We start from the raw sequence: 17,261 nt of genomic DNA, 5'->3' as shown, positions 1-17,261 counted from the left end.
AGAGCTGCTGGACACTGAACACAGGTGAGTTGCCCTGTGAAACGCTGCTTTGCCTCTTGGGTGGGTGGGGTTGCCTGCGGCTGACACGGGACCAACTGGAGTACCGCCGGTGTGGACGGCATCGCTAGAGGGCTGGAGGCAGCAGGTGCCCAGTCTGGGCCGTCGGTGGGTACGGACTAATTCTGCCAAGCGCGTTCCCACCACACATGGCGTTCCCGCTATACAGGTGGGCCCCAGAGAGGCCCCTCCCAGGTCCCCACAGCTAGAGTTGCTAGAGCATCCCCGCAGGGGCCCCGGCTGGAGAGTGGCCGCAGAGGCCCGAGGCGCCCGAGAGGCTGCGGACAGCGAGCCAGGAGCACCCTCCGGCCGTGACCCGGGCCGCGCGACCGGACTCCTGGCCGATCGCAGTCACGCGGCCACCACCGCGCGCTCTCGTGCGCCCCGCCCCGCCGCAGGTCACGTGCCCCTGTCCGCCGGCCGGCGGAAGTGGCGCCGTTGCCAGGCGGCCGTTGCTAAGCGCGCGCTGCGTGCCCTGCGTAGGGTGAGCGGCGGTCTAGGCGGGAAGTGCGAGCCGGGACGCCATGGCGAAAGGTAGCGGCGCGCGGGAGGCCGGGGCTCGGGGTCCGGGGTTCGGGGACCGGAGCGTACTGAACCCGCGCTGCCCCAGCCGGGTCCGCGCGCTGTGATCGCCGTCACCGTGGGGGGGGGGGGGGGGAGCGTAGAGCCAGACTTTGGCCCCTCGCTGGAAGGTCTGGAGGCCCACGGAGGGATGCCGCTCTCCTCTCCCAGGACCCGCAGGGCTCTGGTACCCGGGGACAGGACGCGCGGGTCTGGCACCCGGGGACAGGTTTCCCCCAAGGACCCGCGGGGGTCTGGCACCTGGGGTCAGGCCTTCATGCCCGTGGGGGTCCTCATACCTTCGTGACCCCCCAGCGTGGCAGCACCCGTTCCTCAACGTCTTCAGACACTTCAAAGTGGGCGAGTGGAAGCGGTCTGCTAAGGAAGGCGACGTGACTCCTGTGACAGTAAGCGGACAAGGGACTTGGTGGCAGCAGCAGGGACCCGTTCGCTCCTGAGACATTTCGTAGAACCACCCAAGGGTCACGCGTGTGCCGCTTTGTCTCTTTTCAGGACAAGACTCTCAAGTGCACGGTGTATCGCATCCGGGGTTCCGTGTCCGCCGGGAATTACATTCAGCTCCCCCAAACCAGCACCCAGTCTTTGGGGCTGACGGGACGGTACCTGTATGTGCTGTTCCGGCCCCTGCCCTCCAAGCACTTCGTCATTCATCTGGACGTAGCCACTGAGGTGCCGAGCTCGGGAGTGGGGGCTGGGGGGCGGGGGGTGCGTTCCTGCAGCCCCGCTTGTCTTCTCACGGTCATGCTCTGCCTGCAGGACAGCCAGGTCATCCGTGTGTCCCTCTCCAGCCTCTTCAGGGAGTTCAAGTCTACGGCCACGTGGCTTCAGTTTCCCTTCATCTGTGAGGCGGGGACGTCTAGGAAAGGTGAGGTGGAGGCAGGGGGTGAACAGGATTCAGCGGTCCGGGAGAGGCGGCCTGGGAGCAGGGAGGGAGGTGGGCAGGCCCAGGCCCAGGGGTAGGTGCCGGGGGGCACGCGTGGTTGCGGCCAAGTGGAGCGCCGTGGGCTGGCCGCCGAGACCACGGGCGCTGACCTTGGCTCATGCTGTGCAGACCTGGCTGGCGTTGCCCCCTCTGGTGCCCGCTGGACGTGCCTGCAGCTGGATCTGCAGGACATCCTCCTGGTCTTCCTGAACCGGCGTTATGGTCACCTCAAGAGCGTCAGGCTGTGCGCCAGTCTGCTCGTCAAGAGCCTCTACACCAGCGATTTGTGCTTTGAGCCCGGTAGGCGCCGCAGCCCGTACCCCGTGCTCCTACCGCGGCGTCCCCTCCCGCTGCCCGTGCGCGCCTCCCCTCCCTCCGTCCCGGGGTTCTCAGCAGGAGGGGCTGGCATCGCAGCCGTCTCGGAGCCCCCCGACTCCTGAGGCGCCCGTGGGGGGGCAAGGGGCGGTGGTGGCTGTGGGCTGGGGACCGGGTGACACCGTATCGTCCCCCGGTGTTGAGTCTCGCCTGTGTTGGAAGAGGGAGCCGGGTGGGCTTCCTTGAACCGGTTCTGCCTTTCGTAGCCGTCACCGTTGCCGAGGCCCGGCGGGCAAAGCTGCCCGTCACTCCTGTACCTCGAGAAATGGCATTCCCGGTGCCCAAGGGGGACAGCTGGCACCAGCACTACGTCCACATCCGGTGAGCGGCTCTGCCCGTCCTGAGGCGGCTGCCGAAGGGAGGGCAGGGCAGTCTGGACGCTGACTGTCCCTCCACCCCGTTAAGGTTTCCAAGTGTCGGCTCGAGAGCATCTTCCGAGCCGGCTCAGAAGAGCCGCTCCCCTCCTGAGGCAGGTGGGCCTGCGGGGTCAGCAGGGACGTGGAGCGTGGCAGGAGCGGGTGTTGGCACCGTGTGGGGGTGGTGAGCCTGGCGGGATGGGGCCCGCGGGGGCCGGGCCTAGTCTGGAGGCCGTCCTGGGGTGCCAGAACCGTGCGGGAGGTCGCGTGGGGTGCCTGCTGGCCTCAGACCTCGCGGGGGGCCCAGGGTGGAAGGGTGGGCTGCGGCCGGAGGAGTGGCGAGGCCAGGGCCCACGCTCTCCCCGGGCCTCTGTGCTCTGCTCCACACGCATTTGCTCTTTTCCAGTTTTCCGGGGGCGCGTGCGGGAGCTCGTCCCTCCCCCAGTGGCTTTCAGCAATCCTTTCCCGGACGGCGTGTCCCCCGCGGTCCAGACGTTTGGCCCCACAGCCGTGAGTGCTCCTGCGCCCTCGGGGATGGGGCTGGAGGGTGGTGGCCCTAGGGTGCTGACAGGCACTTGTACCTCTGCGGTCTCACCAGGCCCGGCCTGTGCCCAGGCCCCTTCCAGAGGTCAGCTTGTTCTGTGAGCACTCGGAGGTCCCCGGTATGAATGGCCCCCGTGACCGTAGCCAGGAGCCCTCGGCCAGGGCGGAGGTCACTGACGAGCACGCAGCCGGCAACGGTGTTCACACGGCTGCCCCGGAGTCAGCCACGGTGCCCGTGGCCCTGGAGGATGTGGCCCCGCGCCAGGTCAGTGCCTTTTCCAGGGAAGGTAGGGGCCTTGAGTGGGGGTGAGGCCTTGAGGGAGTGGGGCCTCGGTGAGGTATGGACAGGGGCTGCTGGGCTTCTGATAACCGTTTGTTTTCCAGCCTCCTGGCAGAAAGCAGAGCAGGCCAGAGATGACCTTGGGCGAGACTGTCTTTGAACAAAGAGTAAGGAGGCAGCAAGTGATCTTCGGGGGCCTTGGACTCCAGGCAGGGGCAGGAGCTAGAGTCCCTGGAGGGTCCGCACTGTGGCCACATCCCGGCTCCCTGCCACAGTGCAGCTGGCAGCCACGAGGACGATGGCACTTTCTCGGGAGGGAGGGACTGGCCCTGGCTGGTGCAGTCCCAGTGGATGGGGCCTCGCCTCCCGGGGTCTCACTGGGACTTTGTTGCTTTCAGAGCTTTCTTCCGGATCCCATCCTCAAGCTCAAGGGCGTCATTGGCTTTGGGGGCCACAGTACCAAATGGGTGAGGGCTCTTATGTTCTTTTTGGAACTACACAGAGGGTGCAGTGGGAGAAGCTGTGTCTCCCCTGGTTGCCTACGTGGGCCTCTAAGCTTGAGGGTGTTGAGGTCCTCAATCTCATGCCTGCACGTGGCTCTGTGTTTTCTTAGCGGACGTGTGGACTTCCTGTCCGGACGTCCCTTGCTTGTTCCATGAGCACAGGCTGGGTCAGCACTGGCCCGGCTGCTGGCGCTTCCGCCGGCCCGAGAACTCACACTCGGCTGTGTGAGGCGCTGATGCTTGTCGTCTGGCGTGTGGGGCTGGGCGTGGGCACCACCTCTGGGTCTGTACGGTCCTGTGCTTGCCACGAGTTTCTGTGGGTTCCGGTGTTTCGTTGTCTGAGCCCCAGAGTTTCTTGTCTCGCAGACGGGGTTCAGAGGAGGCCCTGTGTGTGTGTGTGCGTGTGTGTGTGTGTGCGCACGCGCGCATCCCGGAAACACAGGGTGGGCTGTGCCGGGGTTGAGGAGGCGTGAGGCCAACCGGCCTGTGACGCCGGACTCTGGCCCCCGTGCACAGGCCCTGTGGACCAAGGATGGGGCTGCTGTGGTGTATCCCTGCCACGCAGTCATTGTGGTCCTGCACGTGGGCACCCGGGAGCAGCGCTTCTTTGTCGGCCATACTGACAAGGTGGGCACCGCCGGCCCGTCCCCGGGGGGGCTCGCGCCTGCAGGCTGAGCCCCGTCCCTCAACCTGCCCCCTCCCCAGGTCTCTGCCCTGGCGCTGGATGGGAGCGGCTCGCTGCTGGCCTCAGCCCAGGCCCGGCCCCCAAGCATGCTGCGCCTGTGGGACTTCCAGACCGGGGGGTGTCTGTCCCTGTTCCGGAGCCCGGTCCACGGCCTCTGTTCCCTTAGGTGGGCGTGGGGCCTCTGAGGGGTGGGGGGCCAGCCCCAGCGACGCTCACCGCCCGCCTGCCCTTGCAGCTTCTCCAGCAACGGGGTGCTGCTCTGTGGCGTCGGCAAGGACCCCCATGGGAGAACGGTAACGGGCCGGGGCTGGGGGGCCAGGGCGAGGACCCCCACGGGCGAGCGGTAACGGGCCGGGGCTGGGGGCCCGGGGCGCAGGTAGAGTCCAGACTGCTTGGGAAGCAGAGCTCCCCGGCCCGGCCTCGCGCTCCGTGCGCACTACGTAGTACGGCGGGTTTTCGGCCCTCCCGGACGGGGGCAGCGTTTATTCGAGGCACGCTGTCCTTGCTGGCCGTGTTACACGTCAGCTCTTCACAAGTCCGCTGCGTCCACGGGGTCTCCTATGCTCCCGCGGGTCCGTCTCTGCTTGTGGGTCGGTGTTCGCCGTTTCCGCAGACGCGCCCGGCTTCGAGCGTCTGTGGAAGCCGAGGGGTACGCGCGTAGGCCGACACGCCCACACTCCTGGCCGCCGAGGGCCCAGGCGGGCTGGTATGGGAAGGGAGAGCTGAGGCGTAGGGGAGGCCAGGCGGGGCGGGTGGGCGGGCTTCGGGCCCTCAGCACGGGTTTGTCGCAGGTGGTGCTGGCCTGGGGCACAGAGCAGGTGGGACGAGGCGGCGAGGCCGTCCTTCTGGCAAAGACGCACACCGGCGTTGACATCCAGGCGTTTAAGGTTGCCTTTTTCGATGAAACCAGGTGATCGGACTGTCCTTGCCCTGCCCCTGCCCCTGCCCCTGCCCTGCCGGGATGGGTCCTGGGCAGCCCAGGGGCCCAGGTGGGGGCTGAGCCCGCCCCTCCTGCCTGGCGTGCGGACCGTCCTCAGTGTCGGGTTTCTGCCGGGCAGGATGGCGTCGTGCGGGCAGGGCGGCATACGGCTCTGGCGGCTGCGAGGCGGGGAGCTGCGTTCCTGCCCCGTGGACTTGGGGGAGCACCGCGTGCTGGAGTTGACCGACCTGGCCTTCGGGCAGGCCCAGGACAGCCATACGCTGTGAGCCCTGCCCTCGCTCCCGTGACTGGCTGGCTCCTGCTTCCTGCTGCCCCTTCGGCCCTCACTTGTCGCTTTCCCGAGCAGCTACGTGTGCGGCCGCAGCGGCCACATCCTGGAAATCGACCACCGGCGCAGGGCCGTGCGGCGCGCTCGCCGTCTGTTGCCCGCACAGACCCCTGGCGGCCACTCCTCACAGAAGCAGCCATTTGGCGCAGGTGGGTGGGTCCCCCGCTGCGTGGGGGGAGCGGTCCCGATGCTTTGGGCTGACGCCGCCCACCCCCTAGGCCCCGGCATTTCCATCAGCAGCCTCAGTGTCTCCCAGACCACGTGCGCCGTGGGCTCCGATGACGGTTACGTGCGCCTCTGGCCCCTGGACTTCTCCTCCGTGCTCCTAGAGGCAGGTGGGGCCATGACACCGACTGCCACCGCCAGAGCTGCCGCGGGAGGGCCGTGTTCTGGGGCCATCCCTTGGCTAGGGGGCAGTCGCGGGCTCCAGAGGGCTGAGCGCTGAGCCCAGGAGCCGGTGGTTATGGGGGAGCCGCAGGCCGCAAGGAGACGGGTCTGTGTGGGTAGGGTAGGGGCCGAGAGGTCGCCGAGCCCCCCTCCTTCCCCCTCGCCTGCAGAGCACGAGGGCCCGGTCTCTTGGGTCTGCGTCAGCCCTGACGGTCTGCGTGTGCTGTCCGCCACCCTCTCGGGCCACCTGGGCTTCCTGGACGTCCCCTCCCGAGAATACAACACGCTGGCTCGCTCCCACGCTGCGCCGGTGCTGGCCCTGGCCACCGAGTGCAGCCGAGGGCAGCTGGCCACCGTGTCCCAGGACCACACCGTCCGCGTCTGGGACCTGGCGACCCTGCAGCAGGTTGTGTGTGGCCAGAAGGGAGGCATGGCGGAGGGGGGGGGACCGGAAGGCCGCAGGCCACCCTGGGGGCTGGTGGGTGGGGCCCAGGCAGACGTGGAACACAGGAGGGCCCGTGGGGCCTGAGGGCTCAGGCCAGCTGGAGAGGTTGGCCGACGGGCTCCTGAGGCCAGAGGCCATCTGGTAGCCCTGCCTCTGCGTGCCCTCACGGAGCCCCGCCCTCCAGCTGTATGACCTGAGGTCCCCCGAGGAGACACCGCGCGCCATCGCCTTCCACCCCACGCGGCCTGTTCTTTTCTGTGGCTTTGCCAGCGGGGCCGTCTGCTCCTTCAGCCTGGAGGCCGCTGGGGTTCTGGTACGGCACAGGTGGGTGCCCGGCGGGCTCCAGCCCCACAGACACCCGTGGTGGAAGCTGACGTGGTGTGGGGGGGGCAGCCGGGCAGGGTGGGGGACGGCCCTCCGCTGCCCTCCGGGGACTCGGCCAGGCCCGGCTGTGAGAGGTCTGGGCAGTGGGTGTCCCTGTGTGTTACAGGCGTCACCAAGGAGCGGTCACCGGCCTGGCCGCCAGCCCCGACGGCAGCTTCCTGTTCAGCTCCTGCTCTCGGGGCACCTTGGCCCAGTACCACTGCTCGACCGCCCAGTGCCGCGTCCTGCGTGTGACAGGTCGGGCCCCCCGGGCCCCACCGGGCCCTCCAGCCGTGTCCTTGTCGGGTCCCTGCGGGGTGGGGCTCGCTCGCTACCCAGAGCTCCGGGGTGAGGGTGGTTTGGGACTCCTCGGCCCCCAGGTCAGTGCAGGTCCGTGAGGGTCCGTGCCAGCCTGCTCCAGGAGCAGGTGTGTGGCCTGAGCACCAGGTGGGGGTCGGCCCACCCCAGGGCGCCTCCCGAGGCCATCTGTCCGTTTTCTCTCGTGGCTGCTGTGACTCGGGCCAGCCAGGTGGTCACCTGGAGAACCGCCAGCCGCCCCGGCAGTAGCCGGGTAACCTGGTGCTCTCGCGTGTGGGTCTTGGGGGCTGTTGCTGTGTGACCTGCCAGGCTCTGGGCTGGTGTTTCCCACAGCTGGGGGCAGGTTTGGGTCCTGACCCGTGTCTCCTGCGGGTACCCTCTCTGCACCCAGTTGACCGTGTTCCCCCGTGCTGCCGGCAGCTAACATGGTGTGCCGGGATGCCCACCCAACCCCCAATGCCCTGGTGGTTAGTGGGGACAGCCGCCTGCTGGCTTTCGTGGGCCCCTCCAAGTACGTGGTGACCATCGTGAGTACAGCCTCCCTAGAAGAGGTGAGTCAGCTGGAGCTTTCTGTGTGTCTGTGTCGGCCCGGCCAGCAGACTCCGTGGGGATCATCTCTTGGCTGCTGTGTGACTGTCCTGGGTTCCACCAGGGTGGGGGGAGGCAGGGAGGGGCAGGGGCTCTCCTTGGCCTGGTATGGAGCCGGAGGGAGTTGAGGGGGCAGCCGGGACGCTGTGCTTACCTCGGGGAGGGTCTAGGCTCCGCTGCCTTGACTCAGACACGGCGTGTGAGCCACAGGCAGGCAGGGCTGCTGAGTGGGAGCCTGAGGCTGCCCGCCTCCCGCGCTCTGGCTCTGGGGGCGTCAGCTCCGTCGGGAGGTCGTGGCCGGTGGCTACTTGGCTGCTCTCCCCCAGCTGCTGCGAGTTGATGTCAGTGCCCTAGAGCTGGCCAGCAGCCGCCTGGACTCGGCTGTGGCCATCTGCTTTGGGCCCGTCCCCCCCGGCCACCTGCTAGTGTCCACGTCGTCCCACACAGTGGTGGTGCTGGATGCCGCATCGGGCCGCGTGGTCCGGGAGGTGAGCCCGGGGCCGTGGTCAGCGGCTTGGCTTCTTTTTCTCTCTGGGTTCCCGCTTCGGTACCCGCAGTGCCTCGAGGAGTCGGGGGGCGGGGGGCCCCGGGCCACCTGGTGCTCCTCAGAGGGGGCGTTTTCTGAGAAGGGAGGAAGGAGAGGCTTCTCCCACGCGGGGCCTCTGTGAGCTTCAATCTCCCTTCACTGACAAGAGCCCTCTTGCAGCTATCAGGCCTCCACTCTGTGGCCTGCCCCTCCCTGGCTCTCAGCGGGGATGCCCGCTTCCTGCTGACGGCCACTGACCGGGTCATCAGGGTGTGGGACTACCCGGCCAAGGCCAGCCCCGGCTGCCAGGTGGGTGCCGAAGGCAGGTGCGTGGTGGGTGGTGGGAGGGCAGGTGGAGGACGATACCCTCGACTCACCCTGTGCCCGCTGGGGCCTGACAGCCCGGAGGACCTCTTGCTCAGGCCCTGGTCTGGAGGGTCGGGGGGTCGCGGCCAGGCCTGCAGGATGCGTCCGCTGCGTGAAGCGTGGAGCACCACTTCTGTCCCGGCGCTGGGAGGACCGTGGTGCCCCGGCCATGCCTTGAGGGCCTCTGGACATGCCTTCTGTCGCCCCCAGGTCTACATCGGCCACTCAGAGCCCGTGCGCGCTGTGGCCTTCGCCCCTGGCCAGCGGCAGCTCCTCAGCGTGGCGGATGCCATCTTCCTCTGGGACGTTCTGGGTGCCCCCGGGAGGTCACCTTCGGGAAGGCGAGTGCCCGCCCTCGACCCCTGTCCACCAGGCCTGCGGCTACCTGCCCCCCCACCTGACTCTCTTGTTGCCCCGCAGTGCCGGAGACTCACCTGGGGCACCCCGGACCTGCGAGGCTGGTGAGTGGCCCCACCACGTGGGTGGGCTTTGTGGTGATCTCTGGGGCCGGCTCTTCAGTCCCTGTGGGTAGCATAGTGCCCCGGCCTTTCCTGGGGTCCCCAGTGCAGAACTGGGGTGTGTGGACACCTGTCTGTGTGTGCCCTGCGCGCCCCGGGCCCCGAGCCCAGGCTGACCTCTTGTGTCTCCAGGCCCAGGTGCGAGGCAGCCGGAGGACACCGAGGCAGGCACCGGTGGGCTCCCCCGGCAGCAGGTGCCTGTGCCATCCCAGGCTTCCCCACTCCAGCTGGGTGCCCGTGCTGGGCCCCTCGAGGGTGCTGACGGTAAGGGTGGGGGTCCTGGGAGGGACTGTTGGGTGGAGCCAGCATGCTTCCCTCCAGGCCTCTGGGGAGGGGCAGGGGCAGGGGCGAGGGAGCTCTGTTCCTTCCTCTCACCTTCCCCGCCCCTCCCCAGGTGCTTTCTCCACATCAGATGAAGAAGGACCGTCCCAGGAGAGCCACAACCCCGAGGGGCTCCATCAGGCCTCAAGCCTGCCCATGCTGGTGAAAGAGGCCAGCGGGGCTGGAGATGGGGCCCAGGGGGCTCCCGGGGACCCCTGGGGCTTCAGCATGCGTCCCCACCCCTGTGGCTGGGCCAGTAAGCAGAGAAGGGGCTGCAGGGTGGGGCAGGGACACTCATGACCGGCCGGCCAAGGTGTCTTGTGGGTGCCAGGTGGCCTAAGGGAGGCCCAGCTGCTGACAGGCTGAGGTTTACCCTGTGAGGTGTTCCCTGCAGGGCAGGTAGGCTGGCCTGGGGCCCCTGCCGGGCCAGGCTAGCGGTGGGATGCAGCCTGAGTGCGCCCTCGACCTCAGGTATCCGGAGCGGGTCAGGCACTTGTCCCATCCGGCAGGGCCAGCCGACCGTGTGCAAGGAGGGGTCTCTGAACGGTCACGGTCACGGGTGCTCTGACGTTCCGAGGCCTCTTCCTTCTCCCTGCCAGCTGCTCGGAGCCCCACAAAAGCCCAGGCCCATCCCTCTGCTCGCCCAGACTGCTACAGGCACTTCACCGCTCGCTACAAGGCCTCCTCGCTGGTCAAGGTCAGTTGGGGGCATCCTCACGGCACCTTTCACAAGGAGACGCTGCGGGCCCTGGGGTGGAGGGGGCATGGCCCTGCATTTTCTGGGAGCCTTCTTTCTCCCTGGGAAGCTCAGTTTCCTGGGGTCTCCCTGGGGTGGCTGCCACAGCCCTTGGGGCCAGTCCCCCTGCAGCTCTCCCGTGCACCTTGTGTCTGCACTCGGGCTTGGCTGGTCAAGGCTCTTACTGCCCTGCTGACACCCACAGTGGCCCCGGGTGGTGTCCTGTGGAGCCTTCCCTTCCCCCCGCCCCCGCCGCCCCTCCCTCACCTGCGCCCTCCCGACCCAGGTGCCTCCCGCACTGCCTGCCCCCCGCATTCACACCTCTCGGCTTCCCTGGCCTCTTACACAGGCTTTGGGGCTCAGGCTCCTGTCATTTGTCTCCTGGGATCCTGCATGACCTAAGGCTTCATCCCCGGCCCCGGCCTGAGGGGGGGAAGAGCTTGACACATTGGGGGGGCGGGGTGCTGGGTGCTGTGCCGGCGCACCATCGTCCTTTCCGTGTCCTCGCAGAGTGCCTCTGTCCCCAGTGCCCGAGTCGAGCGTCTGCTCCTGAAGGCCGTCGTGGGCTACAACGGGAATGGGCGGGCCAATGTGGTCTGGAAGCCAGAAACAGGTGGGGCCACGGCGCACCCTGGCTCCCAGCCCAGAAGCCGCGGGGAGGGGCCCAGCTCTACCCACCCTTAGGTGGCTCTGAGGCTCTACCCAGCCTCAGACCACGCGAGCCCTTGCCACCGCGGAGGGCTCGGGAGGCGGGCCCAGGAGGGATCCCCGAGCTGAGGCGTGTTCTCCCGGTAACCTGTCCTGTGTTCCATCCCGCACGGACCCGTGTTGCCTCTGAGCTGGGCTTGCCAGGCGCGAGCGCCCACGGCTGTGGAAGCAAATAGGGAGGATGCACCCTGGGCCCGGCCGACTGGCTCAGGGGTGCCCTCCCTGCCCCCAGGCTTCTTCGCCTACACGTGTGGCTGCCTGGTGGTGGTGGAGGACCTGCATTCTGGCGCCCAGCGGCACTGGCTCGGCCACCCCGAGGAGATCTCCACGCTGGCCCTCAGCCACAATGCTCAGGTGCTGGCCGCACGCCCTCCCCTGTGCGCCTGGGGCCGGAGTGCACTTGGGAGCCTGGATTCTTGAGAGCCACGCTGGCTCTCCTCCCCAGAGCAGGACGTTGCCCAGGGTGGGCCGGTGGGCCGCGCCCTCCTGGTTGACCCCCCGCCTTCCGGCCCGGCAGATCCTGGCCTCTGCCTCGGGCTGCAGCAGCACAGCCTCCCGCTGCCAGATCCGCATCTGGGATGTGCCTGGGGGCTCCTGCCGGCACCTTCTCTCTTACCACGACACCGCCGTGCAGGCCCTGGCTTTCTCGCCCGACGACGCGCTGCTCGTCACACTGGGTGAGTTGGGTTGCGGGGAGACCGTCGTCTCTGGGCTCGCCTGCCTGTCCTGAGACTCCCGGGAAGCTGATGCATCCACTGTGCATCTTCGCCAGGGGACTACGGTGACCGCACCCTGGCCCTGTGGAGCGTGGCCACCTGCGAGCTCCTGTCCTCCGCCCGCCTGCCGGAGCCAGCGCACGGCGTGGCCTTCAACCCCAGGGATGCCAGAGAGCTCACCTGCGTGGGCCAAGGTGCCGTCACCTCGTGGCGCCTGCAGCAACGCGGGGCTGACGTCACCCTCCAGGTGCCAGGGTTCAGAGGCTGTGGTGGAGGGTGGGGTCTGGCTCAGCCCCGGGACGTTGCCGACCCCCGCTGCCCTTGTGTCCCTCCAGGCGCACCGGGAGCCCGTCCCTGTGGAGGTGGAGGCGGGCGAGCTGACCTCGCTCTGCTACGGGGCCGCGCCTCTGCTCTACTGCGGCTGCAACGCTGGCCGGGTGTGTGTCTGGGACACACGTGCCGGCCGCTGCTTCCTGGCCTGGGAAGCAGATGACGGCGAGATCGGTGGGTGCCTGACGGAGCCCCCGCGCCCCCTGACGGCTCGGGGCTGGGCCTCTCCCCGGGAGCCTTCGTCTCGAGGTCTGGGCGTCTGGGGAAGCGGCTCACGCCACCTCCTACTCCCCAGGAGTGTTGCTGTGCTCGGGAGCGCGGCTGGTCAGCGGAAGCAACACCAGGCGCCTACGCCTGTGGGCGGTGGGGGCCGTGCCGGAGCTGAGGCGCAAAGGTGCCCGTGCCAGGTGGGACGTGTGTGGGTGTGTCTGGGAGCCAGTATCCTTGACCCCTTGAGCGGGGCCCTGCGGGTCGTAGCCCCAGGCTGGGGACGTGTCCCCAGAGCCCTGGGCCCCGGCTGCCACCTTTTGAAGCCACTCCCCCGCCACACCTTAGGTCTAGCTCTGTGTTCATGGAGCACGAACTGACCTTGGATGGTGCCATCGTGAGCGCCGTCTTCCACGACAGCATGGACATGGGCGTGGTGGGCACCACGGCGGGGACCCTTTGGTATGTCAGCTGGGCCGAGGGCACCAGCACCCGCCTCATCAGTGGCCACAGGAGTAAGGTGAGGGGATTTCCAAGCCGGACAGGGGCAGGGCAGCCAGCCACACACGCTGTCCTCTGTCCCTGCCTCCCCCCGGTTGTTCCCAGTCCGAGCCCAGCAGTCAGACGGGTTTGTGTGGAAATGGTTCTGGAGGTCCCGCCAGGGATGAGGACTCCGCAGCGTAGAGATACGTGCTTACCCTTTGTGGATCCAGGACCCACAGGCGTCCCCCCAGGCCAGGACCCCAGGCCGCCCCTCCCCCCAGGCCAGGACCCACAGGCGTCCCCCCAGGCCAGGACCCACAGGTGACCCCCCAGGCCAGGACCCACAGGCGGGACCCCCCAGCCTTTTGGCCTGCTCTGACCTGTTCCTTGTGGTGCCTTTTTTTCTCTGGTAATTGATTTGCCGAAAAAGCCATGTTGGCTGCCTTGGAGCCTCCCATGGCCACGGGGCCGGACATGCCTCTCTGCCCTGCGCTCCCCGGGGTCCGAGCTGTCCGGGGGCCAGGCCAGGGCCTGGTCAGGGCCAGTTTGTCCCCGTGGCACCTGCTGAGCGAGCTGTCTCACCAGGAAGCACTCGGGGACCGCTTGCCTGTCACCGATGTCCTCGTAGAATGACTCACTGCTCGGGGGTGTCTTAGGCGGTGCTGGTCTGATCCTTTTCGGGAGAGACGTCCTGGTGAGCTTGCTTCCCCCGAGGCACGGCCGAGGCAGGAGTGGCAGGGTAGCCGATCGTCTGGCTTCTGGGCTGGGTGTCCTCGGTGCCAGCTTGGTCCTCAGCATCCAGCAGTGGCCCACCAGTTTGGAGTGTCTGTGAGCCGCTGGAGGGAAATGTGGGTCCCGCAGCTTCGTGCTCACTGTTTCTCCTGATGCTCAGCGAGCCTGTAGGCAGCGGGAGGTTCTAGGAGTTGGTACCTGAGCCCCCCCCCACCTTTTTTTTTTAAATATCTGTTCATTTGTTCAGATATGACAGTTGCCATCAAAGAAACGAGTTTGAGATGGGTGAGGACTGCATACTCGTTCTGTTCTTGGTGACAGCTGCGTGTTGCAACATAAGCCACGTGCCTTGTGCTTTCTCCGCTGAAAGCCTGTGGTTTTGTTACATGCACAGAATTGTACAACCAGCACCACAGTCAAATTTCAGGGCATTTCATCTCCCCAAAAGGGGGCCCCATACCCTTTAACCATTCACCCCCATTCCCCTGCCCGGTCCTTGGTTCTCATAGACCAACCTGTTTCTGTGGATTTGAGGAGGCATTGCTTTTTGCCTTCTCTTCCTGAGCACCGTGCTTTCCGGGGCTTTCCATGCTGTTGCCCGTCAAAGCCAAGTGCCATCCTGTGGTCCAGGTAGATGTCGTGTCCATTCATCCACTGGGGCCTGCACACTTGGGTCCTGAGGCCTTGACCTGAGCTGGCATTTGCTGGCGATCTCCCTCTCGTGTGGAACAAGGTGTTCCAGGCGGCCCTCTGCAGCTCCTCCCAGGACCTGCCGTGGCTGTTTCTTCTCAGAGCCCGGGGTCCCTCCCGTGGGAGACGACATAGAGGTCATGGTCCGAGTCCCAGAGGAACCTGTTACTGCTCAGCCAGTTTTTTATTTTTATTTTTTTTATTTTTTAATGTTTATTTTTGAGAGAGAGAGAGAGAGAGACAGAGTGTGATCGGGGGAGGGGCAGAGAGAGAGGAAAACAGAACCTGAAGCAGGCTCTGGACTCTGTGACCCCGAGTTGGAACTCAACAACCGTGCGATCACGACCTGAGCCAAAGTCAGGAATTGGCCACTTAACCAACTGAGCCAGCCAGGTGCCCCAAATTATTTTTTATTTATTTATTTTTTTTCAACGTTTATTTATTTTGGGGACAGAGAGAGACAGAACATGAACGGGGGAGGGGCAGAGAGAGAGGGAGACACAGAATCGGAAACAGGCTCCAGGCTCCGAGCCATCAGCCCAGAGCCCGACGCGGGGCTCGAACTCACGGACCGCGAGATCGTGACCTGGCTGAAGTCAGACGCTTAACCGACTGCACCACCCAGGCGCCCCCCAAATTATTTTTTTAAGTGAGAAGCATTACGAGTTCACGCTTACGCTTGAAATTCACACTCAAGACTAGACCACTTGGGGCGCCTGGGTGGTTCAGTCGGAAGAGCATGTGACCCTTGATCTCAGGATCGTGAGTTTGAGCCCCACACTGAGGGCAGAGATTACATTTAAAAAATGACGTCTTTAAAGAAAAACAGACCCGGGCCTGCTGTGTCTCCGCTCTGCCTGGGGGCCACGCGGCCTCAGGTGGGGCTGGCTGGCTCCCTGCAGGTGAACGAGGTGGTTTTCAGTCCCAGTGCGTCCCACTGGGCCACATGCAGCGCTGACGGGAGTGTGAGAGTGTGGTCCCTGGCCAGCATGGAGCTCCTGATCCAGTTCCAGGTGTTGAACCAGGTACTGGGGGGCACCGGGGGGCTGAGCCCAGACCACATCCCGGCCCCGCCTGCTGGTGGCCGTGTCCTCCCCGCAGCGTCCATCCCTGCCTTGGGGCTGGGCTCCTGTCCTCCACCCTCAGGGGAGTGCTGGTGTGTCCCTACTGGGTCCCCAGAGCTGCCTCTGCCTGGCTTGGAGCCCTCCGTCCTGCGGGCGTCCCGAGGAGCAGCAGATAGCAGCAGGCTACAGCGATGGCACCCTGCGTGTCTTCAGCGTCTCCCAAATTGCCATGGAACTCAAGATGCGCCCCCACCGGGCTGCGCTGACGGCCATTGCGTTCTCTGCTGATGGTGAGGGGTGGGGGCCCCCGGGGGGACAGGGCAGCCCCCGCCGGGCCCAGGTCATACCTCTGGGCTGGGGTCAGGGGCTTCAGGATAGCAGAGTGTGGCCCTGCCTGGCCTAGGTCAGACCATCCTCTCCGGAGATAAGGATGGGCTCGTGGCCGTGAGCCGTCCCCGCACAGGGATGACCTTCCACGTATTGAGTGACCACCGGGGCGCTCCGATCTCCACCATCCAGAGCACGAACAAAGAGGTGAGGCGGCCCCACGAGCTGGCGGGGATTGGCCTTGGGGGTGCCGGCAGGGGAGGGGAATTGGGCACAGCAGGGCAGGAGGCACCCACCGGCCCTCACACACCCCCAGTGCGGAGACCTGGGGGCAGAGGGTGCCGACCTGTGGCTGGCTGCCAGCTCGGACCAGCGGATCAGCATCTGGGCCTCCGACTGGCCACGTGGCCACTGTGAGCTCTTGGACTGGCTGAGTTCCCCCTCGCCCACCCTCACGGAGGTAAGGCTCCTGGTGGCGCGGGCGGCGGGGACAGTTGCCTGCCCGCCTCACCACAGCACGCTGTGCCCTCCCCAGTTTCCCAGCCGTCCGCCGCCCTGTCTTGTTGCCTTCTGCCCCTGGGATGGGGCCCTGCTGGCGTGTGCGGGTCTCGGCGTGCATCCGGAGGTGGTCTTCTACAGCCTCCACCAGAAGCAGGCACGTGCGCCCCCTCCCCCCGCGTGGTGCCCGGAGCCGGGGGGATCCAAGGCTGGGGAGGGGAGGCTCATGCTCGCTGCCCACAGGTGGTGGAGAAGATCCCGCTTCCTTTCTTTGCTGTGTCCCTGAGCCTGTCCCCCGGAGCCCACCTCATGGCCATTGGCTTTGCTGGTGAGTCCTGGTGGGCAGGGACTCCAGCCCGTCTTGAGCGGGGCCGAGTGGGTCACCCGTACCACCACCTGAGATGTGCCTCTCACCTCCGTGTCCCAAGCTCCCTGTCCCTGAAGCGGGGTGAGGACACCTGTCCCAGGGGAGTCGTAGGGTCCAGAGATGAGGAGTGTGGGGTGCCGATTGCTGTACCCAGCACGAGGGCCTCAGCAGAGGGACTCCGTGGTGTAGACTGGGGCCTCGAAAGCCCCATGTTGTGAGGCACCTTGGTGCTGATGGGCCCCCCCTTAGCTCGGCTGCCCCTGGTCCCAGCTGTAGCAGGCCTGGGGGTACGGAGGGCACAGGGCTTTTAGCTACACATTCCTCCACGAGGCATCGGCAGCCAGACGGGTTGGGGGACCCCTGGGCCCCGGAGCTACACAGACACGGGGCCTGGCATGCGCAGCACTCTGCCTGTCCTGCCCAGCCCTGTGCCCTCTGCCCGCAGAGCGTATGCTGAGGCTGGTGGACTGTGAGTCGGGGGCCGTGCAGGACTTTGCTGGCCATGACGACTTGGTGCAGCTCTGCAGGTTCGCCCCCTCTGCCCGGCTGCTCTTCTCAGTGGCCCACAGTGAGATCCTGGTGTGGGAAGTCTCAGGCCACCTGGCCACAGAGGAGTCCCTGGGCTCAGGGTCCTGGCCGGCCTGGCGGAGAAGCTGAGCTGGCCCATGGCCTCCCGCTGAGCCAAGGTGGTTTCTAGGCCCATGTCTACACACCAGCGGACCTGCCGCTGTAAATCGTCAAGAGCCTGGACTTTACGGAAAGCGCTCTCGACCTGAGAGCTTTTGTATGCTTCCGCCCTGTGAAGTTCAAATAAACGTGGGTGTTGCATTCTGGCATCGTGAGATGGTCATTCCAGGATCCTGCTGCCCTGGCCTGAGCTCAGCCTGCACAGAGCCCCCAGACCTGCTCCCTGCCCAGAGTGGGCGGGTCAGGTCCTGGCGCGGAGCTGCGGGGTGGGGCGGCACCTTGGGCGAGAGCCGCGTCCCTCCGGCGCGATGCC

The 17,261-nt window shown here is 66.6% G+C and overlaps 1 protein-coding gene across 4 annotated transcripts; it reads left to right on the top strand.

The window, feature by feature from the left end:
* The first annotated feature begins 464 nt into the window (after window positions 1–464).
* On the top strand, window positions 465–17,094 carry WDR90 (WD repeat domain 90). Of its 4 annotated transcripts, none has more exons than XM_045461521.1 (43): window positions 465–591; window positions 934–1,025; window positions 1,132–1,308; window positions 1,396–1,504; window positions 1,691–1,861; window positions 2,143–2,257; window positions 2,342–2,409; window positions 2,699–2,802; window positions 2,891–3,100; window positions 3,220–3,282; window positions 3,514–3,582; window positions 4,135–4,245; window positions 4,324–4,469; window positions 4,539–4,596; window positions 5,095–5,213; window positions 5,362–5,505; window positions 5,590–5,720; window positions 5,790–5,906; window positions 6,129–6,364; window positions 6,588–6,727; window positions 6,894–7,024; window positions 7,505–7,635; window positions 7,999–8,160; window positions 8,379–8,507; window positions 8,775–8,905; window positions 8,985–9,025; window positions 9,215–9,346; window positions 9,477–9,659; window positions 10,003–10,100; window positions 10,650–10,752; window positions 11,080–11,201; window positions 11,365–11,524; window positions 11,620–11,810; window positions 11,899–12,067; window positions 12,189–12,300; window positions 12,449–12,620; window positions 14,908–15,030; window positions 15,185–15,359; window positions 15,473–15,603; window positions 15,713–15,856; window positions 15,932–16,051; window positions 16,138–16,222; window positions 16,707–17,094. In XM_045461521.1, the coding sequence occupies exons 1-43, from the start codon at window positions 582–584 to the stop codon at window positions 16,916–16,918; spliced, it is 5,547 nt and encodes a 1,848-aa protein (XP_045317477.1). In that variant the 5' UTR covers window positions 465–581; the 3' UTR covers window positions 16,919–17,094. The 4 variants fall into 4 exon arrangements, with proteins under 4 accessions (XP_045317477.1, XP_045317476.1, XP_045317475.1 ...); XM_045461520.1 differs by having other exon boundaries at window positions 15,119–15,359; XM_045461519.1 differs by having other exon boundaries at window positions 15,119–15,359; window positions 16,686–17,094.
* The last annotated feature ends 167 nt before the right edge of the window (window positions 17,095–17,261 follow it).

This window comes from Leopardus geoffroyi, chromosome E3 (assembly GCF_018350155.1).
Source record: "Leopardus geoffroyi isolate Oge1 chromosome E3, O.geoffroyi_Oge1_pat1.0, whole genome shotgun sequence".
NCBI lineage: Eukaryota > Metazoa > Chordata > Mammalia > Carnivora > Felidae > Leopardus > Leopardus geoffroyi.
This window is presented reverse-complemented; position numbering and strand designations above follow the sequence as displayed.